The sequence below is a fragment of the Antechinus flavipes genome, chromosome 4 (assembly GCF_016432865.1).
Source record: "Antechinus flavipes isolate AdamAnt ecotype Samford, QLD, Australia chromosome 4, AdamAnt_v2, whole genome shotgun sequence".
Lineage (NCBI taxonomy): Eukaryota > Metazoa > Chordata > Mammalia > Dasyuromorphia > Dasyuridae > Antechinus > Antechinus flavipes.
This window is the reverse complement of record NC_067401.1, coordinates 253,734,265-253,759,342: the sequence shown is the minus strand read 5'-3', so window position 1 is coordinate 253,759,342 and position 25,078 is coordinate 253,734,265. Positions and strand designations below refer to the sequence as shown.

The following is a 25,078-nucleotide window of genomic DNA, read 5'->3' as shown; positions in this document are numbered from 1 at the left end:
TAGCATTTCTATATGTTACTAATGAAGTTCAACAGCAATGAGACAGATAGAGAAATTCCATTTAAAATAACCATAGATAAAATAAAATATCTGGGTGTCTACCTGCCAAGACAAACTCAAGGACTATACGAACACAATTACCTAACACTTTTCAGACAAATTAAGTCAGATGGAAAACTATCAAATGCTGATAGGTAAACTGAGCTAATATAGTAAAAATGGCAATGTTACCTAAATTAGTCTACTTGTTCAGTGCCATATCAATCCAACTCCCAAAAAACTATTTTATAGAGCTAGGGGAAAAAAATTACAAAATTCATCTGGAAGAACAAAAGATCAAGAATATTAAGGGAATTAATGAAACAAACCACAACAACAACAACAAAAAAACCAAAAACAAAGGATGGTGACCTAGAAGTACCAGACCTAAAACTCTATTACAAAGCAGCAGTAATCAAAATCATATGATACTGGCTAAGAAATAGAATGTTGGATCTGTGGAATGGAGTAGATACACATAACACAATAATTAATGACTATAGTAATTTAATGTTTGATAAATCCCCAAACTCCCAACATCTAGGATAAGAACTATTCCACAAAAATCATTGAGAAAACTGGAAAATAGTATGTTTTACTCATACTCAAACTCATAGACCTACATCTCACACCCCACACCAAAAAAGGTGAAAATGGGTACATGATTCAGGCATGAGGGGAAATACTATAAACAAATTAGGAAAGCAAGAAATAGTTCACCCATCAGATTTTTGGAGAGGGGAAAAATTTATGGCCAAAGAAGAACCAGAGAACACTATGAAGTGCAAAAAGGACAAATTCTAATTAAATTAAAAAGTATTTACACAAACAAAATGAACATAAACAAGATTAAAAGGGAAGCATAAAGCTGTGAAAAAAAATTTTATATCCAAGGTTTCCGATAAACGCTTCATTTCTAAAATAGAGAGAAAATTTATAAGAATATAAGCCATTCTCCAATTGATAAATGGTCAAAGGATATGAACAGACAATTTTCAGTTGAAGAAATTAAAGCCAATTCTAGTCTTTTGAAAAAATGCTCTAATTCACAACTCACAACTCTAGTTCACACCTCTCAATTTGGCTAAGAAGAAATAATGATAAACGTTGGATTGGATGTGGGAAAATTAGAACACTAATGCATTGTTGGTAGAGTTGTGAACTGATCCAACCATTCTGGAAAACAATTTGGACAAACTGTGTACACCCTTTGATCTAGCAGTGTTTCCACTGGGCTTGTATCCTAAAGAGATCATAATAGAGAGAAAAGGACCCACATGTACAAATAGCACATGTTTGTAGCAGCCCTTTTTGTAGTGGAAAGTGGAAACTGATTGGATGCCCATCAGTTGGGGAAAGGCTGAATAAGTTATGGTATATGAATGTTATGGAATATTATTGTTATATAAGAAATGATCAGTAGGATGATTTCAGAAAGGCCTAGAGAGACTGACATGAACTGATGCTAAGTGAAGTGAGTAGAACCAAAAGAACATTGTATATAACAACAAAATTATGTGAATCAATTATGGCGGACTTGGCTCTTTTCAACAATAAGGTGATGTCGGCCAATTCTAATATTCTTGTGATGGAGAGAGCCCTCTGCATTCACAAAGAGGATTGTGGGGACTGTATATGGATGACAACATTGTGTTTTTCACCTGTTATTGTTTGCTTGCTTGTTTTTTTCTTTCATTTTTTTCCTTTCTTTTTCATCTGATTTTTCTTGTGTAGTATGATAAATGTGGACATATATTTGGAACAACTTCACATGTTTAACCAACCTATATTAGATTACCTGCTGGTTAGGGGAGGGAGAAGGGAGAAAAATATGGAACAAAAAGTTTTGAACAGGTGAATTTTGAAAACTATTCTTGGCATGTATTTTGAAAAATGAAAAGGTATTATTGAAAAAATAATAAAATAAAATCATACCTTTCAGGTGAAAAAAAAAAGAAAGAAACCCAATTTAAATAAAACAGTCATAGTAATCACATCTGTCAGGTGTGCAACACTTTCCACCTGTAGTTTATCACTTCTCAAATGAGAGGTGCTTCTTTTTCTTGTCCTAATTCCAAATTTTATATCTGAAACTTTTCCCAGAAACTAAGGTAAAAAATCATTATTTCAAAAACATAAAAAATGACAAATTACTAATAACAGAAGTTCTAGATATGTACTTACAATATGAACAAACTAATTAAAGGCAAAAAGGAGTTTTGATGTATACCTTTGTCCTAGAAGTAGTTTTGTTTTGTCTTCTTTCATTCCATACAAATGCAATGGCAGCCATGAAATGCACCCCATGATTCATTGAGATTGGGCCCAACAGTTCAAGAATCTGCTGCCTCAAATTCTGAAACAGTTTAAGCAAAAGTAAAACTTTATATAACAAATAATTTTGTGTCTACTAAAGATTATAAAACAAATAAAAAAAAAAACCAGATCTACAATTTAAAAAATAAGCCAATCAAGAGCCAAAATAATATTCCATCTAATGAGATACCGAAAAGCTAAGAGAAAAAAAAAATCATCTATCAAAGACTTTTAAAAGGGATTTGACATTTTTGAACAAAGTAATTTTCAATCAGTAGATAATCCGCAAAGGAATTTTTGAAAATTATAGTTTACCCAGTGTTCCTCAGAATTGATTCAGAGGTTATTATAGTACTCTATAGTATCTATAGTACTATAGAAATAGCTAAGATCCATCCTCCCCTCATTCCTGGGGCTCCAGTACATTTCTACTTCCTGTGTGTGTGTGTGTGTGTGTGTGTGTGCGTATTATATACATATAATATAATATAGTAATTAGATGGAGAAGAGAAAAATTAAGCAATGGTAATTTAACATGAGTTTCCTAACCTTTGTGGAACCAAGATTAATAGTAGTAACAGATGCAGCTGCAGCAATAATTGTTTTTTCTGAAGAGTCAGCCTGATGCAGGATGCTCCAAAGCAGTGTCACAGAGGACATAATCATGTGAAGGATGGAGAGAATCCCACTTCGTGCCTCAAATAGGTGCTTCTGGTCAACATTCACCAAGAGCTAAAAGAAAAAAAGAAACATGAATATCTAGCTAAACCTAATATGTGCATCATTAATGCTATCTGTTGAACCCACCTTACCTGATGATACTGTGTGGAGGGATCCAACAAACAGTAGTGGATGATAGTTGTAATACCTTCTAGAAGAGTAAGTATCATATCTGGTGGAATAATTGATGCCATCCAAAGAGGCCTATTTAAAATACAGTGTTTTCATTTGATTAAAGAAATCTATTAAATCAATATGTTAGTAAGATATACAAACATATTTATTATCTACTTAATTAGATATAGTAATTTTCCAATGATTAGTGAGAGACAGAGAAGAAATTAAATGATTTGGTCAAGTTTACTATAAATTTTTTATGGAGTTCTAGCTGGAGTAAGCTAGCTCCATTTTTGGTTAGTTTCACAGACATAAGAGTAGCTTGAGCTTAAAATCAGTGATCAGGAGATGAAGAATACAAGTCAAATGCATAATCAAAAGTAAGAAAAGGTAAGAAAAGGAAAAACAAATATCTTCTGAATTTACCATATTTACAAAATGGAACAACATTCATACAAGTGACTGGTAACAGAAAGCAAAGTTCTATTAGAAATGCTGTATTTGTTTGAATATAGATTATACTTATAACATTTCTTGGTTGGGGGAGACACAAACATAAATCTTTGGAAGAAAAAATATAGATTCACACAAAATAGAATTACATGAAGTTATTGTATTAAAAATCATCAAAAATTTAAAAAAATTCTTCCAAATTAAAGTTATATTCATTTTTATTACCACTGATCTTTTTTGAATTTACTATCATTCCCTTATTCCTGACCTTCTCACATCATTTTCATTACATTCTACTGTATTAAAAGACAGCATAGTTTTGAAATCAATGGCAATTTCAGTACAGACATCTTTCCCAATTTCAAAAACTACTCAAATATATTAAGATTCTCTTTAGTTCCCAAGATCTCATCTTCCATTACAACTTCTCTAATTCTAATAATTGATTTATACAAGCCAGTCTGGAAGAGAAATAAAAATAGACTATATTCATACAAATATAGTATTCCTGAACTATTGAACTACTTCTACTTCTCTTCAGAAATGAATCTTCACTATGTTGTAGTTCACTCCAATTTGGTGGCCAAAATTGTGATTGGTTTTTTACAAATAAACATTTCTTTTAACATAAGTCATTAAAGCACAATAAAAATAAAAACCAATACCACTTGCCTACTGTCAGATAGTCCTGTTTCATATTTGTATTGAAGAATTAGATTATCCAAATTCCTGCAAAGCTGGAGTGTCACAGAAACAACCACTCTCTGTAGAATTTTTCCCATATAAGGCAGAGTAGATGTGATTAAGCCGATCCACTGGGGATGCATCTTACATGCACAGTGCTGATGTAAAGCTCTTATCACTGCACATAGGAACATGCCTTGACACGTGATTGGCTGGGCATGCAAATACTGAAGCGAAGTCATTGGCTGGTGTGGGTTGATATGTTCTAAGTCAGTTACCACGAATTCAAAACCTGTTTCATTCTCTTCGGAAACAGTCATTACATGATGCTCTAAAACAATCAGCCTCTGAAGCACCTTTAAAAGTTGAGACTGTAGAGTGCTGCCATTGTCCAATTCATCCTCTGAGAAGTTAATAAGACTATCCTCTGAGAAACCTTCCTCAATGGCTACAATGTTTTTACCTGACATCTTTTCACTATGCCATTTTTGTGCACTGAAGATAGATGATAATAAACAATGAAGAATAACTTTTTGAACCTTGCACTTGGACAACATATCAGAAATAAAGCTAGGGAAGCCCTTTGCTGAGCTTTCTATAACCTTGGCTAGCTCAGTAAAGAGAAGTGTTAAAATTTCAATGCTCATCATCTGCATATTGCGATTGCCTATTAAGTCTTGTGGTGTGACCTTGACATGAGTTGGATAATGGCTACGCATATAATACAAGCAAAGAGAAATAAGAATTTCTATATACATGGAACTCCGAAAGTTATGGTTAGAATCCACAGGAATATGACTATAAAAGTCTTTACCCATAACAGAAATTCGATGTCTGGCCAAAAGATTCTGAAGCAAAGAAAGTTGGGGAGTATATACATTATTGACACTAGTGGTGGAAATGGCATTTACAAAAGCAATAGGATTAGTTTTCAAGATAGCTTTGATAGCAGAAAAAGCATACAATGTTCTTGAGGAATCATATAACTGCAGATACAGTAATACGTGCTGATATAATGGGTGAATGTTGAAGTTGGGAGATTTTCGTGTTCCTGGAGATCCCATATCACTTTCAATTTCAGAAATTTCACCTTCTCCACAGCTATACCAGTTTTCTAAGTCCAGACCATCACTAAAGAATATACTGGTTTGCTTAACCTTATCATTTTGAACTTTTTTCTTATCATCATCCTTCTTTCTGGCAAGTTTTACTTTGGGTTTTGCTCCAGGCTGCTTTCCTGACTCCTTGACAATTGTTTCCTTTTCTGAGACTTTGTCTGGCAACTTTTCTTTGAAGCTGAATTGAATACTACTATGACTTCGCTGTCTAGACTTTGCTTCTGCTGAATTGCTACAAGGTTCATGGAGTGTGTGGTGCGTTACAGAAATGCAAGGTGAGGAGCTGTTCCTAGAGATTCCATTAGAGGAAGCTTCCAGCCCTGCCTCAGCAGACAGAGATAAAAACTGACAACTTTCATTGCTAAGCAAACTGCTCTGGCTATGCTGGATGACTTGATCTTCATTCTTAATCGCCTCATCACATGGATCTACAGTACTGAATTTGGGTGTTATATCATCTGTCTGAAGTTGATGTTTAATTGATTCAGATTCTTCTTCAAGGCCACTTACAACTTTACATATGAGGTCAAAAACTACCTGCTGCACGATATCATCTGCTGAATCTTCCTTTGGGCTCTGAGAATTATCTGAGGCATTCATGTTTTCGGTTTCCACATCATAGCTCAAGTTATCTCCACCAGAAGACTGGGAGCAACCTGAATCTGAACTTTGAAGTATTTCTATCTGTTGATCTGGAAGGTCAAAATCAGATACAACCATTGGTATTGTCTCACTACTAGTACTTAAAAGAGAAAGCCTGTCACTTAATGGATTGACTGTTAGACTAAAGTTCTCCATTTCATCCATCACAAGCTGTTTCTCATTGCTTTCTTTAGTTGTAATGAGTTGAACTTGATTTGTAGGTATATGGGAAAATGCTTTAAAAGAAGAAAAAACAAGACATATTAGAATATTTTGCAAAATACTTTTTTACCCCTGAAATTACTGTCATTATATGTGAGACTTTACAAGAAAATGACAATTATTAAACTGTTTAGGTCTTTTTAAATTAATTATATTGTATTTGTATCATGTATTCTAATATAAGTAATACACACATACATACAAATATGCATATATAATGTAATGGGCACATAAGGGAAAGTTAAGTGGACAAAAGTTTAGATTTTATTCACAAAGATTTTCTATCCCTTTTATTGAAGCCCAGAAATTTGAGGTATTTGTATTGTTTTGACAGGATGTATACAAAATATATATAGGACATTATATATCATTTGCAGAAGATCATTCAAGTTATAATACATAATTATACAATAAGAATGGTCAATGGTTATGCTTCTGGCCAAAATCCTGAAGTTTAAAATTACTGATTTGTGCCTATGAAGAGATATAAGGTTTGATAAGATTCTTTTTCACAGCTATCATCAGAGCAATTCTTAATGTTTAACTTCTGATTTATTAATCAGAAAAGCCCTCAATTCTTCAGAGAAGCAGCCTGCCCTGATGAATGAAGTATCCTTCTGATCATGATTCCCTAATCAACAAGAATAAAGGATAAATAGACAGGATTGATGTAAAATTTACATCTGGGAAATGATTCTAATCTAAGAAGTGATTCTAATAAGGGTAAGTTTCTGATGAAATGTTATCAACTTATATGAATACATCTTTTATTAATTGATGATTAGCATTAAGGATGAAATTTTTTTGTATTGTATTTACCATCATTGCAGGAAAAATTCTGCATAAAATGCTTGTCATTTTCCTCTTCCGTATAACAGGGCACTTTATTCCAATAACGCTCTGCCTGTACCCGTTGCACTGACACTCTCTGAGTTTTAGGATGAAGCAGGAGCAGCAGCAATGGCTCTAGAACTCTTGCAATGTCATGTCTTTGGAGCACTTGATTCAACCAAGCTTGTCCCACAGAACTAGTGGAACCATCCAGGCTATTAAGGCTATCTAACATGATGAAGAGTGATCTAGCATGAAATAATAACAAAATAGAAAAGCAAAGAATCATTATTTTTCATTTTTCTTCCGAGTAAACTATTATAAAATGATCATATTCTTATATGACGGACACCTAAAATGTATCTTATGATAAAGAAGGCATGTTGATAGCTTTAAGTACTGTATTTAGAGTTGGAAAGAGTATGTGAGATTATAGATGAAGAGACCTGGGATCCCGGAGAAAAGAGGTTTGGTTAAGGTTACACAGGCAGCTGAGATTTAAGCCAATGTCTTTTGACTCTAAATTTACTGTACTTTCTCCCATATCTTGCTACCTCTCTTTAATTAGTGATTAATTAATCTGCCCGAATTTTCTTCTTTCAATCTGAATTGTGTCAAAAGACAGAGAAAACTGCTACCATCATAGAGAGTGACACTTTTAAAGTAACTTTTAAAGTAAAGTGTTCTTCTTTTCTCAAATATAATCGTTCTCTGGGAGCAGGTTTCTTGGGGAGGTTTTCTGAAGGCAGCCTTAGTTTCAGTTCCAAGCAATAATCACCTCAAATGCAGCCAGGAATTAAAGTACAATCCTTTATTGTCTCTTCCAAAATAGACTGTTAAATTTTCCTTGGTCCCGACAGCTCTTGTTGCTAGTCTTTTGCCTCTGTCTCTGTCTCTGTCTCTGCCTCTGCCTCTGCCAGCTTCAGCCTCTCCTCTTCCAAATCCCCAGTTTTGCCTGACTGCAATCTCTAGCTTCTCAATCTCCTCAACTGACTGACTCCACTGACTCAGCTCCTTTTATGCTCTTTTAGCGGTGTAAACTCAAAGGTTGACTCCCCTCTGAGAGTGGGATTGTGGGAGGTCTAACTTTGTGAATCTCCCGGACTTGTGAACTCTGTGAGCTAATGTGTGAACTCTCAAAGGTGTAAACTTAAGCATTATTTTATCAATTCCAGTGAGTTAACACCTCGTTTCTAGTTCTGGCTTATAACACATAGTTCAATAAATTTCAGGGGCATAAACAGGGCCAAAGTGAATAGACCATAAAGTGGGCCTCGGGCAATAATGAGAAACTGAACTACTGCTCCTATTTAGATGCCCATTTTCTAAATCTGAACACATTTTTGGAGGATGCTGCAGATATATATGTATGCCTATTTTCTGGTTTGTGGATCAGCTCACAAGAGTCCATGATTAATATACCGCTCCCACAAGGGAGCTGTACTTTTAAAAAAAACACTATAAAAGGCTGCTTAGCAAGAGTGAAAACTTTCTAGTTTGTGTCAAAGTAGTTTGAGACCTCAAGGCCCATGCCAACAAAAAAATCAGGAATGTATGCAGAGGAAGTGCTTCATTATCTCTGTGCTTCAAAAAGGTTATTCCAGAATTGTAAGAAGAAAATCAAGGAAAGAAGCAACATGACTTAACGGAAAGACACAGAACTTAGAGGCCCTGGGTTTGAATCCAGATAATCTCTAAGAACCCTTCCAACTCTAAATATATAGTTAGAATAATGTATTTAAAATTTTGTAAAAAAAAATACTAATTGTATTTAATAGATAAATTAATATAGTTTTATAAAAGTGGATAATTACTGCATAAACATATTTTTCAAAGGAAGACAGTGTTAGGATAGGATAGAAAATGATTATACAATAGATATGATAACCAACCTGTCAAAGGAACGGGCAAAAGATGATGATTTATTTATATGAAGGTCCCTAGTTAGATGCCAAAGTACTGCAAACTTTGCATGTGCTTCCATTCTTACTTTCTGTAGAAAAACATAAAAGTTTAGCTAATTTATTTATTTTTCTTTGAAGACAGACATTTTAGAAAAAAGCAAATTTTCACATAAAGTAGGTGATATATATCTCTACAACATCACCTACTTTATATGAAAATATAAAAACAAGTTGGATGATCAACTCTAGCTAGTTTACACTAAATTTTATTTAATTTATATTTATATCTTACAAACCACAGGAGCCTGAAGGAGTTAATACACTTCACAAAGTATCATGATTGCAGGAGATAACTATATAACTATATAAAATGACAGGATCTAGTTCTATAATGTAAATATGTTTTTATCAGTTGATTTAATTTTGGGGAATAATCACAATATGTTGTATTCCCTGAAATGACTTATTATTATTATTAGTAAAAAATAATAGCTAATCTTTATATAGAGCTTACTATGTGCTAAGTACTTTGTAATTGTTTGATCCTCACAAAATCCCTGGAGAGTAGGTATTATTGCCATTTTGAAGAAGAGGAAACTAAGGAAAACAGGAGGTAAGGGAGCATTACATCTAATAAGTAGCTGATGACAAATTTGAAATCAGGTTTTCTTGACTCCATGGTGGTCATGTGCTTAATTACATTTCATTTCTATTGAAAAATATTTTTTGATCTTACAGTCAAATGGTAACAAATCACTTAAATTATTCATATCTAAGGAAAAGTATTCAGGTAAAAATAGATAATATTTAAAGTTTATAAAATAAAGTCTTTCCCAAAGAAAAATCCCAATGAATATTAAATATAAACACATTTAAAATACACCAAACAGAAGCTACCCCATTCCTGCCTACTGCACTCCCCCCAAGCCCATAATTATGTACATTAATTTCTAATATCCTAATCTTTGGAGAACAGATATCTTTTTTGTCCAAATTACTCATGACAGAGACTAGAAGCTACTCAGATAATAATAGAGCATTAAATTGCATTTTCGTGAGTATTTAAGAATTTCCATGAAGACAACAACCAAATAATATTAAAATGAAATGGATATTCTTCTTAAAAATGGATTTTCTAATTATCTCTAAATAATTTCTAATAATCTCTAAACAAGTAAAAATATACTGGGAAAAATATCTTACTTGCTTTTAAATTTAGTTTTAAGAGGCTAAAAAAAAGGGACAGCAGAACTATGTTTACTATATTATAGTCTCAATCTGAAGAAATCAATGAAAATAGTGTCGAAAAAATAAGGTGTGTGTTGCTGTTAGTGCTACTTCTTGTTTTCATTTTTAAAAATTGGCTGACTTCTCTATCAGTGGGAAAAAAAAAACAACTAGTCAACGAGAACATCTGACTTAATACACTTTCTCAGAAACATGCTATGGGCTTTTTAGTCATTTAGAAGAGTTTTAGGGTATCCTCTCATACTTTTAAGTTTCCAAATCACTTGATTGAGTAGTACAGGCATAAAGTGTATTTTTGATAATACCTGGCTGGCTGTTAGATTGAATTCTGTCTATGATTTACCATGACATAAGATATGTAAAAACATATAATCATTCATATTTTATAAATTCAAAATGTGAAAAATTTTAATTTTATAGATTTAGAATTTGCCTCTGGGTGATATATTTATTTAGTCTTTAAAAGGAAACAAGAATATTTTAATTTCTATCAACCACAACAGTGAATTTTCACTTTCTTTTCAAAGAAGTAAATTAAATTTTCAACTATGACATGCATTATGTATAATACATATATATGTATGTGTATATAATTTATATATCAGAATTGCTGCAATTTCTAATTTTCCCCCCTTAATAAATCAATAATGTTCACAGAAACATAAAGTGTTCATATCTCTAATTATTAGGCTGTTACAGAATTAAAAGTCAAGGGCAGGAACTACTGCCTTCTTGTCTCCAGAGGCTAGCATAGTACCTTGCTTAATGTAAGTTTATGGAGTTTATACATAAAATATAATATAAATATGTGTTTATATTATATATAACCATATAAATATAAGTTTATTTCCTTTGTCTTTACATATTATACTTGTATGGGTAGAACACATCTTAATAGTCTTAATAGTCCCTCCAGAATATGAATTCCTTCAGGGCAAAGAGTCTATCATGGTTCCTTTTAAAGATTTTCTATTTTGCTCCTAGCTCAGTGCTTTTATACATAATGATAGCTTTTTTAAAAAAATGCAAACTGCCCTGGGTCTGGGACCAGTTATGCTTTTTAAAAAATCTAAAGCTTATCAACTGAAACAATTTCAATTTATAATACACCAGGAATAGAGATTTGAATCTAGAATTGAAATTGTCATTTATGATGACAATTTGAATTCTTTTATAAAGAATAAGATACATTTACTTTAAATAGAACCAGTCTTTTTTTTCTCCCAAATAAAACCATTTTCATCCCACCCTACATATTTTGGGAAAAAACTAAGTTCATTCCCCCCAAAAGTTACTTTAACGTTTTCCAGAATATTAACATACAAGATGAAAGAAGCTGAATTTACCTTATCTCTGTGGGTTAATTGCTGACTTATAACATCTTCACAGATGCTAGAAGAAGGAACCAAGTTGTGCAATTGATAAAAAAGTTCAACACTCTTCTGGTGATGCTGGGGTGTTCCATCGCCCAATTGGTCCCATAATGTTAAAGCTACATGCTTTAAAAATAAGTGCAAAACAGGCACTATTATAAAACAAAAATAATAATGAAATACCTTATATGTATCACTTCTAAGAAGAAATTATTAACTTGACCTACTATGAACCTACAAAGCCATTCTGTAAGATCAGTAGCAAAAACAAACTAGAATGAAAATTTAGGAAAAATAAGTATATTAATCTGCTTGAGAAACAAAAGATAGCGAGAAAAATCTTGGGAGTCAGAAAGCTTTTTTCTTAAAAAAATTTTATTTTAAAAGTGTATTATTTTTCCAAGTTTCAACATTCATTTTTGTAAGATTTTGAGTTCATTTTTTTTCTTCCTCCCTTCCTTCCTGTCTCCCTCTCTTCCCCAAGCAGCAAGCAATCTGATATAGATTATATATATATATATATATACAATCAACTTTTACATATTTTCATACGAGTCATGTTAGGAAAGAAAAATAAGAATAGGAGGGGAAAATTACAAGAACTAAAAACAAAAAGAAAACAAAACTGAAAATAGTATGAATCAATCTGCATTCAGTCTCCATAATTCTTTCTCTGGATGCACATAACATTTTCCATTCAAAGTCTATTAAAATTGTCTTACATCATTGCATTGCTGAGAAGAGTTAAGTCTATCATAGTTGGTCATCAAACAATCTAGCTATTATTGTGTACACTGTTCTCCTGGTTGTGCTCACTTCACTCAGTATTCACTTCATTAAAAAAACTTACATAAAACTCTTCAAATATCACTTACTAGACATATTTCCATGGATTTCTTAATGTACTTAACTTCTCTAAGCATCAGTTTTCTCATATGGAAATGGGGAAAATAACGCCAGAAGTACATACTTGGTGTAGTCACTAAAAAACCAGCTCTAGCCTCTGAGTCAAGAAGACCTGATTCAAGACTTGCTTCTGATATGTACAAGCTATGTGACCATGGGCAGAGCTCCATTCATGCCTGTAAGACTTTACAGTATAGTTTGATATATACTCTATAGTATACTGTATACAGTGTGTGTACACACATGCATATATATATAGATAAAATACTGTATTATATTACAATGAAGAATTCCTAACACTGATGATCCAGATTTTTAAAAAGCACTTTCATTTTAAACTAAAAATGCACGGGGAAAGAGAAAACTACAGACATATATCTACCAAATTAGATACCATACAAACAAACAAAAGTGTTCAATTATACACAGAAAAGAGAATTAAAAGAAAAAAGTCAGTAATGGAACCAACAAATTCAGATGTCTATACTCAAAAGAATAAAGTAGGGGTAAATAAGCAAAATAATAGAAAAACTTGACATCTATATCAAAATGTTTAAATTAATAGCTGGAATGTAGCAAACAAATAAAAGATAGGAGGAGGCAAGGTAGCATTATATATTAATAATCTACTTTCATCTAAGCTTATCTTACCAAATAAATGAATTGAACTAGAGCATTGTGGAGAACATTAGGGGGAAAAAAAATCTAAGCAGTAAAAATATAAAAGTGATAGTCATCAGAATCTAGTATAGCTAAAACTGGGACAAGAGAAAATGAAAAGTTTTTATAACAAATAGCTGTCAAAAGCCTAGCATAGAGGCATGATGAATCACACGAAAGAATTCAATTACATGGAAATCTGCTAATGTTTCCCCTCACTGACAAAAGCAAAGTAGCCAAAAAGTTCAGAAATAAATAATTTCCTTTTTTAAAAAATGAGAAAACCAAAGAACTCTTCTTTTAGACCTCAGAAACAATAACAAGGAAGAGCTAGTTATCAAACTTAAAAGAAGGGCAGCTTGAGAACCAGGAGATCATTATATACCTCAACAATGATACTATTTGAGGATGTATTCTGATGGAAGTGGATCTCTTCGATAAAGAGAGCTAATTCAGTTTCAATTGATCAAAGATGGTCAGAAGCAGCTACACCCAAAGAAAGAACACTGGGAAATAAATATAAACTGCTTGCATTTTTGTTTTTCTTCCCGGGTTATTTATACCTTCTGAATTCAATTCTCCCTGTGCAACAAGAAAACTGTTCGGTTCTGCACACATATATTGTATCTAGGATATACTGTAACCTATTCAACATGTAAAGGACTGCTTGCCATCTGGGGGAGAGGATGGAGGGAGGGAGGGGGAAAAATCGGAACAGAAGTGAATGCAAGGGATAATGCTGTAAAAAATTACCCTGGCATGGGTTCTATCAATAAAAAGTTATTTAAAAAAAAAGAGAGAGAGAAGGGGAGCTTGGGAAGAAATTCTCTCCTCAAAATAATCTGATGCATCTAACATTTTAAAAAGATTTCAGAGAGTTAGAGAGAAAGGTAAGACAAAATTTCCTCAAAGAAAGTTAGCTTAGGAAGGGACAGAGAATGTTATTAGATGGAAACTATTAAGACATAAAAAAGAAAGAAGAATTCCAATAAAAAAAAACGAACTATCTAAAGAAATATGGTAGTACTGAATATGGAACAACCAACTCAAATTTTACAAAAAGATGTGGAGAAGATGAGAGCAAGGGTAGGTAATGGAAAACAAATATAAAAGGGTAGTATGGTCTTTTAAATGATGTTGCCATACAGCCCTGTTTGTAGTGGCTAGAAGCTGGGAAAATGAATGGATGCCCATCAATTAGAGAATGGTTGAGTAAATTGTGGTATATGAACGTTATGGAATATTATTGTTCTGTAAGGAATGACCAGCAGGATGAATACAGAGAGGACTGGCGAGACTTACATGAACTGATGCTAAGTGAAATGAGCAGAACCAGGAGATCATTATATACCTCAACAACAATACTGTTTGAGGATGTATTCTGATGGAAGTGGATCTCTTCGATAAAGAGAGCTAATTCAGTTTCAATTGATCAAAGATGGTCAGAAGCAGCTACACCCAAAGAAAGAACACTGGGAAATAAATATAAACTGCTTGCATTTTTGTTTTTCTTCCGGGTTATTTATACCTTCTGAATTCAATTCTCCCTGTGCAACAAGAAAACTGTTCGGTTCTGCACACATATATTGTATCTAGGATATACTGTAACCTATTCAACATGTAAAGGACTGCTTGCCATCTGGGGGAGAGGATGGAGGGAGGGAGGGGGAAAAATCGGAACAGAAGTGAATGCAAGGGATAATGCTGTAAAAAATTACCCTGGCATGGGTTCTATCAATAAAAAGTTATTTAAAAAAAAAAAGAGAGAGAAGGGGAGCTTGGGAAGAAATTCTCTCCTCAAAATAATCTGATGCATCTAACATTTTAAAAAGATTTCAGAGAGTTAGAGAGAAAGGTAAGACAAAATTTCCTCAAAGAAAGTTAGCCTAGGAAGGGACAGAGAATGTTATTAGATGGAAACTATTAAGACATAAAAAAGAAAGAAGAATTCCAATAAAAAAAAAAAAACGAACTATCTAAAGAAATATGGTAGTACTGAATATGGAACAACCAACTCAAATTTTACAAAAAGATGTAGAGAAGATGAGAGCAAGGGTAGGTAATGGAAAACAAATATAAAAGGGTAGTATGGTCTTTTAAATGATGTTGCCATACAGCCCTGTTTGTAGTGGCTAGAAGCTGGGAAAATGAATGGATGCCCATCAATTAGAGAATGGTTGAGTAAATTGTGGTATATGAACGTTATGGAATATTACTGTTCTGTAAGGAATGACCAGCAGGATGAATACAGAGAGGACTGGCGAGACTTACATGAACTGATGCTAAGTGAAATGAGCAGAACCAGGAGATCATTATATACCTCAACAACAATACTGTTTGAGGATGTATTCTGATGGAAGTGGATCTCTTCAATAAAAAGAGCTAATTCAGTTTCAATTGATCGAGGATGAACAGAAGCAGCTACACCCAAAGAAAGAACACTGGAAAATGAATATAAACTGCTTGCATTTTTGTTTTTCTTCCTGGGTTATTTATACCTTCTGAATCCTGAATCCAACTCTCCCTGTGCAACAAGAAAGCTGTTCGGTTCTGCACACATATATTGTATCTAGGATATTCTGTGTCCTATTCAACATGTAAAGGACTGCTTGCCATCTGGGGGAGAGGGGTGGAGGGAGGGTGGGGAAAAATCGGAACAGAAGTGAGTGCAAGGGATAATGCTGTAAAAAATTACCCTGGCATGGGTTCTATCAATAAAAAGTTATTTTAAATAAATAAATAAATAAAATAAAAAATAAATAAATGAGGTTGCCATAAATGTTGCCACATTTAGTGCTTTAAGCCATTCTTATACTTAATTGCAGATTCTTTCCTTCTATTAGTTTCATTTATTGTGAGAATGTTAAGATTAATAATTATAGTTTTTCCAGTACTGTGTCCATTGGTGGTCAAAAAGCAATGATCTAATAATTAGAGTACCAGTGTTTAAGTAAAAGTTTATAGATGGGGCTAACACCATTTTTATTTTATTTTTTATTTTCTGAGTCACCACCAGCATCACAATCACCACAGTTAAAACTGAGTAAGAATAATTCCGGTCAACAGGCCTAAGCCAAGTGATTGCTGTGATCTTTGAAAAGATCTGTGACTCTAAAAGATTATGGGAAAAGATGCTATATGCCCAGAGAAGGACAAAAACTATAATTTGCAAGTTATAAGTCAGTGAGCTTGATTTCAATTACAGGCAAAGTTAAACAATATTAAACAATATTAAAGGGATAATATGTGAATATGTGGAAAGAATTGTCACAAAGATGAAGGATAGCTTCATAAAGAAGAGGTAATATCTTGTCATTTTTTAAAAAAATACAGTAACTAGACTGGCAGATTAGGAAAATTTGAAAGACACAGTTTACCTAGCCTTGAGCCAAGTACATGATAATATCTAATACTATTCTTATGTCTAAGATGCAGAGTTTGAGGTAGGCAATAGTACTGTTAGAAAAATTTGGAATCAGTTGAATGTCAGACCCAAAAAAATTCTTGAATGGTTCATAGTCAACTGAGAAGGAAGCCTCTGGCAGATTTCCTCAAGGAAATCTTTGAGACATTTAACATTTTTATCAACTGCTTGGATGAAGGCTTAGATGACACACTTATTAAATTTTCAGATGACAAGAATCTAGAAGAGATAGAAAAAAATGTTGGATGATGGGACAGAAAAGGAAAACACAACAAAAGGCCTAATAAGATTTAACTTAAAAGAGATAAGTGTAAATTAATACTTGGGTTTAAAAACATCAATTTCCTAAGTGGGGAAACTATGGTTAGACAAAAGTCCATATAAAAAATATTTTGAGTGGATTATAACCTCAAAGTGTAACTCTAATAGTGTGAAAGCCAAAAAAAAGAAGGAAAAAAAAAAGAATGTAACCCTTAGACTGCATTAAGAAGAATATATTGTCCATAGCATAAGAAAAGACAGTCTTTTCATGTATTGTATTCTGATTAGAGCACAATTAGGATAGGCTTACACATCTGGAGTTGGAAGACATCTCAAAAGGTTTTGACTTAATACAATTTTCTCATTTTACAGAAGAAGAAATAGGGACAGAGGATGTTGAATGACTTGCCCAACAGAGTGCAAGTGGTACTTAAATGTCAAACAGAGTTAAGATTTGAATTCAAATCCTAATTTCAGAACTTGTATTCTCAAAAAAAACCCATCTTGTTCCATGAATTCTGCTTCCTATTATATTTAGATCTGAGCACCATATCTTAAGGATACTGACTAACTAGAATTTATAGAAAAGAGCAACCATGATGAGTGATGGGTAACAAAGCTATACAATATGAAAATCAATAGAAGGAAATGTTAATGTTTACTATCAATGAGAGAAAGTTTGAAGGGTTATGTCTCTATTTGATCCAGAAAGCAGAACCGATGAAAACTGGGAGTTTAAAACTTGACTCAATGAAAAGCTTCATAATAATTAGGGTTATCCAAAAAAATGAAATAGGTTGCCTTTTGCGCTAGTAGTCTCACCAAAGGTCTTCAAATGAAGTACTGAATGACAATTGGGGAAGGTGCAGAAAGGATTCTTGACCAGATTCAGGCTAGATTACATTGCTTTCCAGTTAGGATTATGATTCCACTATTTTTATTTCTCCTGTACCCTACGAGATTTTATAATTCCTACAACAGCAACCATGATTTGTATTTAATTTTTCAAATAAATGAGCACTTTCTTTAGATGTCAAAAATGTTATGTGCCATTTCACTATCACTATCATAGGCATAGTGAATGCTTGAAAGTTTTTTTTTTTTTTTAAGGATTTAAAATATGTGAAATTCAATTTAATTTTAATACTATATAATAATATTAATGGTATTATAAACATGAAGAATAACAATTCAGATTTTCAGAAGGCCTATTACAAGAAACAGATCAATTAAATAAAAATTTAATAATATAAGAATTCTGTCATGTCCTCCATCACCTGATAGTTATCATAAGACTATCAGAAAAACAAGACAAAAAAAATCAACCTTTGATTTATAACATACCCATTAGTATAAATGTCATTTTACATCCTTTTCTCAAACAATAGCTGTTTTTTAAAAATCTTGTAACCATTTAATTTATTATGTATATTTTTAAGTAAAATCTCTTCAGAGATTTCTTCATAGAAGAATAGTTTGTCATATCAAGCATTTTGTTTTTTATAGTCAGAAAAATATGAAAGAGCCATATATTGCTTAATCTTTTACTTTAAAATCTGTTTTTGAGCATTTCCATTAAATGTGTGAAAATCATAAAGCTATTTGAAAAATATGATCTAAAACAGGGATTCTTAACATTGGGCCTATGATCTTTAAAAAAAAAAGATAATTCAACAGAGCATTTTCACTTTTTTTAATGGTTTGCTTGAATTTTATTTTCTCTCTTTTTTTAAAACTTTTTGATCTGATTTTTCTTGTGCAACAAGATAACTGTATAAATATGTATGCCTATCTTGGATTTAACATATATTTTTACCATGTTTGACATATATTGGATTGCAGGCCATCTAGGGAAGAGGGTGGGAGGAAGGATGGGAAAGTTGGAATACAAGGTTTTTCAGGGGTCAATATTAAAAAATTATTCTTGCATATGTTTTGAAAATTAAAAACTTCAATTAAAAATGTGATAACTATTTCAACAGAACTGTATTTTTATTTTATGCACTTAGAAACATTATTCTAAGACCTTAAACATGACTGAACTGCCAGGAGTCCATGATACCAAGAAATTAAAAATTCTTGGTCTAAATATGGCAGATTTTTCATTGACTGGGTTGTCAAGTTGATTCTTTAGTTAAACTTAGGAGACTTAACTATCAATAAAGTGAGAAAGAAGTACATGATCTCTACTCTTCCATAAAAGGAGAAAAATAAGAATCCAATCTGTTCCTATCCAGAGAATTTTGCTCTCTAGAATGAATTATACCATAAAGGTCTTAATAGTCAAGGCTTAACTACATAGAAATTATAACACCTCAAGCACTCCTTCCAAAACGTTCTCCTATTGCTTAGCTGATACTGATCAAACCATTCTTCTACTTTTCTAATTCATGAAATTCTTGCCCTCCTTATGCATGATTCTTTTCATGAGCATTAAGAAATTAAGTTAGGACAGTAGTTGGTGTAGTGAATAGAGTACTAGCCCTGAAGTCAGGAAGACCCGAGTTCAAAATTTGATCTCAGACAGTTAACACTTCTTGGCTATGTGACCCTGGGCATTGCCTCAGCAAAAAAAAAAAAAAAAAGAAGAAGAAGAAGAAGAAGAAAAGAAAAAGGAATAAAGTTGATGTGACTAAAGAAATGTGTAAAAAGAAGCACAAAAAAAGAGGTATATGTGTTACGTATATATAAATCCTTATAAGTAGACATTATATTATCAGTATACTATGATTTCTTTTCTCTAAAATTCAAGTTTTTATGCTTAGTATTTAGAATCATAAATTTGCATTTGCTTAATCCAATCCCCCACTTTATAAATAAACAGACCAAGAACTAAACAACTTCCCAAAGATAATGGGGCTAATAAGAAGCAGATATAGAACTTCAAATGTAGTATTCTTTCCAATGCACTTAGAGTAGATAATTTCAATTGTTTATCATTAAAAAAAAAACATTTTTATTTATCATACTTCTTAATTATTTTAGTGTTGCACAGATTTCTTATACTATACCTTGAAAAATTCAGTCTTTTCAGCAGTGTACCGTAGGTTGCCTTGAGTTAAGGGAGGCCTAATAACTACAGCCACTCTCCCCTGGTTTGGACTTAGGGGCTGTGTAGGTTCCACACTGTTCACATTTTCCCCAGTAACAACAGCAACTGATTGTGTCAATCCTACCAAATCCATTACTAGTGAAATAGCAATGCTTTGGATACTGAAATCACTTGCTTGACTACAAGCATTCATCAGCGTCTGGAGCCAGAATGGGGGCTGGACCTGCTCACAGTCTGAAACAAAACACAAGAAGGAAATATAGATTATTTTCCCAAACAATTTCAAGTATAAATAAAGCATTTGTTAAGCAGATTTTTTGTCACAGAACTGAAAACAATCACTAACAAATTTTTTATAGTCAGAAAATGAATTTATTTTTATATCACATCACTATATAATGATTTTAGAAATTATTTATTAAAACTTATTAAAAACATGGCTTCTTAGCCTATATCAACTTTTATTAGGGGAAGGGGGAATGAAGACAACACTAACAAGAAAAGAAAATCTACCATATTTTAAGAATACTTTTTGCTGTGCAGTTTAATTAATAATACTATTAAATCAACACAGAATTGATGAGTGTCTACTATATTAAAAAGGTAAATTTTACTAAGAAATGAAGCAAAATAAAACAACAAAAGAATGAAAAGAAGAATCAAGGTGGGCATGTTTATTAATTAATCTGGATGCTTAATGATATATGTATATGTATGTATATATATATATATATGTGTGTATGTGTGTGTGTGTGTGTATTTCACATAGGGGATACAACACTGGACTTAGTCAAGAAAGTCTCTATTAAAATCCTTTCTAAAGATAGTTATAATTTGAAGTGAAGAAGTAATTTAATGTCTCTGAGCCCATTTCCCCCTTCATAAAAGAGGGTTAATAATGGCACATGTCTAGTAATCCTATTATTATATTATATATTGTAATACATAATAAAACATTATATGCATATATTATATAATAATCCTATGTAATAATTGCTTATTGTGAAGATCAATGATGCAGTGTATGCACAATGCTTTGATGAACAAGATTTTCATAGACTAAATCATAAAGCATTTATAAAGCACTTATCATGTGCAAATAGAAAATAACACCATTACAAAAACCCTAAGGGGAACTGGTGTTGGATATAGATTTCAATTACCACCTTAGACCAGAAGAAATAAATCCTTAGTCCTCCCAGGAACCCTTCCCCCAATCTTAGCTTTGAGTAGAGACCCTGCCTCATCACCTCAGAATTAGGCAGAGTTTTATTCTGTTGTAGTCTCTGGTCCCCTAGATAGGGAGAAGGCACTAGCATCTACAGGGCTGACACGGGTCCTGACACAAGTTAACATTTGAGCTGTCTTAAAGGAAATTAAGTATTCTGAGAGATAAATGGAAGATGTCCCCCAGGCTTGAGGGACACCCAGCACAACATGTCAAATATAAGAGTGTCACATATGAGGAAAAACAAGAAGGCCACTTTGGCTGATCATGATGCACTAAGTATATGTAAAAAATCTGGAAAGTCATAATCTGATCAAGTAACATAAAGCTTTAAATAACAAAAAGAGTTGCTATTTGATCCTAGAGGTAATAGGGAATGACTGAAATTTATTGATTAGTAGAATCAACTGAGGGCAGCTAGATGGCACAGTGGATAGAATGCCATGCCTGAAGTCATGAACTCTTCTTCCTGAATCTGGCCTGGAGAAGGAAATGCCAAAATATTTTACTATCTTTGCTAAGAAAACCCCAAAAGGAGATGACAAAAAGATGGACATGACTGAACAACAACAAAAAGATTGGTGGACATGGTCAGACCAGCACGCTAAGAAAATCATTTTGGAGGCAATTTGGAAGATGATCTGAAGTGAGGAGGAAGCAAGGAGACTAATAATTAGGACAGATGAGAGATTCTGAGGACATTAAAGAGGGTAGTAGCTCACTAACGAGAGAGAGAGAGATGCAAGAGATGTTAGAGAGATAGAAATTCCAAGTTTTAGCAATAGAAAGGTTTAGCTATTGAGGAAACAAAGATGACACTGAGGTTTTGAATCTCAGTGCCTAGATACAGGGGTCCTCAAACTATGGCCTGCGGGCCAGATGCGGCAGCTGAGGACGATTATCCCCCGCACCCAGGGCTTTGACGTTTCTTTATTTAAAGGCCCACAAAACAAAGTTTTTGTTTTTACTATAGTCAGGCCCTCCAACAGTCTGAGGGACAGTGAACTGGCCCCCTATTTTAAAAGTTTGAGGACCCCTGGCCTAGAAGAACAGTGGTATGCTTAACAAAATTTGGAACAATGATGGATTTGGGGGGGTCTTCTCATTATAGCATGGGGTGATCTTGGGTTCTTGAAGACTGCCACCATAATGTGTAGAGGGCCGGAACTCTGAAAAAATATACTTGAAATAAGGTTAACTCAGTGGAATTGATAAGATGATGGTGCTCTAGTTCACATGTATACTTAGTACTTACTTAGTATGGTATGTAATGATTCTCTAGTTCACACATAGTCAGTATACTACAATGATGCAATTGTACTAAGGTATATAAGAGCTGAGAAGGACTGGAAATGAGACATTCCATTTTTGACCATCTTCCTGGTGGTTTTCCTGCCTTCATCACTTCTCCACCTAAAGACCAAGGCCTGTCTGAAGGGCCTCCAGAAAGCTAGCCTGAACATTACAATAATGAATGCCAAATTTTGAAAGTTCTACCAAGATGAAAAGGTTTAAATTATAGGTTCAAAATGAATTGCCTGCTCTTTGAGGACTAGCCCGGCTAATTTTAGAGGCTAATCAGTAAAGGATTGGCCAACAGGTGACTAATTTTTTTCTTCTAGCTAGATCACCTTGTAAAGAGAATCTAACAAGACAAAGATGTCACCTATGTAGAAATTATAAATTCTTCAAGTTTGAATGTAAGTAGTAGACTAGAAACTACAAACATAGCATCTTTAAATTTCAACAAGGCATTTGACAAAGACTTGTGATATTCTTGTGGAAAAGAAAAAAATGAACTGAGTGAAAATATGGGGATTATTATTATTATATATTCAATACTCTTTGAATAAATGCACTCCCCCCAAAAAAACTGGAATTTATAATTGTCTATAGCAATAGATGATAAGGTTATACTATGAGCCTACTCTTAACATTTTCTGAGTGACTTGAACTAAAATATAGGTTTTTGAATGAAACAAAATTGAAGGGATAATAGATTAGTTTTCAGAAGCAGAAACCAGAAAAATCTTGATAGGAATCTTTAAGATTAAAAGTTAAATTTAATAAGAACACATATTCATAGTTGTGTACTTAACTTTAAAAAATCAATTATACAAGTATAGAATCATTCCATTAAGAACTGGTAAACATATCTGTCTTTTAGCATCAGCTTAAAAACATCAGCTAACTGGGCTTATACCCCCAAAGAGATACTAAAGAAGAGAAAGGGACCTGTATGTGCCAAAATGTTTGTGGCAGCCCTGTTTGTAATAGCTAGAAACTGAAAAATGAATGGATGCCCATCAATTGGAGAATGGTTGGATAAATTGTGGTATGTGAATGTTATGGAATATTATTGTTCTGTAAGAAATGACCAGCAGGATGAATACAAAGAGGCTTGGAGAGACTTACATGAACTGATGCTAAGTGAAATGAGCAGAACCAGGAGATCATTATATACCTCAATAACGGTACTATATAAGGATGTATTCTGATGGAAGTGGATTTATTCCAAAAAGAGAAGATCTAACTCAGTTTCAATTGATCAAGGATGGATAGAAGCAGCTACACCCAAAAAAAGAACACTGGAAAATGAATGTAAACTGTTTGCATTTTTGTTTTACTTCCCGGGTTATTTTTACCTTCTGAATCCAATTCTTCCTGTGCAACAAGAGAACTGTTCGGTTCTGCATACATATGTTGTATCTAGGATATACTGTGACATATTTAACATGTATAGGATTTTGCCATCTGGGGGAGGGGGGTGGAGGGAGGAAGGGGAAAAATCGGAACAGAAGTGAGTGCAAGGGATAATGTTGTAAAAAATTACCCTGGCATGGGTTCTGTCAATAAAAAGTTATAATTATTAAAAAAAAAAAAAATCAGCTAAAACTGTAAGATAGGAGAAGCAAGAGGACAAATACCTTCCAAAGAACATATAAATCTCTAAAATGATACAATGGAAATAAAACTGAACATGGAGTCAAGAGCGTGGAATAGGAGAGGCAGTATCTAAAACTGGGGAAGAGAGAGATTTAAAACAGATAAGAACTGTTTCTCATTGGGAGTTTGATGGTGAAGAGAATAGAAAGTGAAGAGTTCTAAGACAAGCAAACTGATGGTTAGTTTAAAAAAAAAAGGAAACTCAATACTATCCTTTAAACCTAAGATATAGTGGAAAACTGGAGCTGTAAATGCTAAATAGAAGCTCCAATCTGTCAGTGACCAGGAAATTAAATTAAATTAATATCAAGGTTTATGTGAAGAATATTAGAAAGGGAGAAACTAAGGTAAATTAATGGAAATGTCCTAAAGCTCACAGATGAATGGAATTAAGCAGTAAGATTTTGTGAAACTATGGACTGTTAAAGCCTGAAACATGGGATATAACATCAACCTGAGAGGTCAACTTTTGCATTTTACAAGAGAGGATATTGTGGAAGTGAAGGTGGTTACTTAAGTGGAGTAAATAGGTGGAGTCAAGACTACTATTTTTTTTTCCCCCCTAAGGCAACTGGGATTAAATGACTTGCTTAAGGTCACATAGCTAGGAAGTACTAAGTGTCTGAGGTCAAATTTGAACTCAGGTCCTCCTGACTGCAGGACTGGTGTTTTATCCACTGCGCTACTTAGCTGCTCCTACGTTTTTTTTGTCTACTTTAATATACTTTCCCTCCACATTGTTTATTTTCTTTTAGCACTTCAGTATAAAATTCCCCTTAATCTAGGAAACTAGTGTATTGTCATCTGGAATCAGGGGAAAGAATCAGATTGTGGTCTTTTTACCCCACAGGATCCCAGAATATGGGATCCTGAAAAAAAATATATCTATGACTCCAGTCACCTAGTTGGCTGGTTACATGGTACATATTATGGC

The 25,078-nt window shown here is 33.2% G+C and overlaps 1 protein-coding gene across 1 annotated transcript in view; it reads right to left on the bottom strand.

Annotated features, from left to right (window-relative positions):
- DOP1A (DOP1 leucine zipper like protein A) overlaps positions 1-25,078 on the bottom strand; it is a 99,738-nt gene that overhangs the window by 21,203 nt on the left and 53,457 nt on the right. The window contains exons 16-23 of the mRNA XM_051997326.1: positions 19,930-20,204; positions 11,641-11,793; positions 9,035-9,135; positions 7,131-7,390; positions 4,318-6,325; positions 3,168-3,279; positions 2,905-3,087; positions 2,270-2,395 (exon numbers count right to left, since the gene is read on the bottom strand). Of these exons, the coding sequence (XP_051853286.1) occupies positions 2,270-2,395; positions 2,905-3,087; positions 3,168-3,279; positions 4,318-6,325; positions 7,131-7,390; positions 9,035-9,135; positions 11,641-11,793; positions 19,930-20,204 (3,218 nt within the window). The remainder of the gene's footprint in view (positions 1-2,269; positions 2,396-2,904; positions 3,088-3,167; positions 3,280-4,317; positions 6,326-7,130; positions 7,391-9,034; positions 9,136-11,640; positions 11,794-19,929; positions 20,205-25,078) is intronic.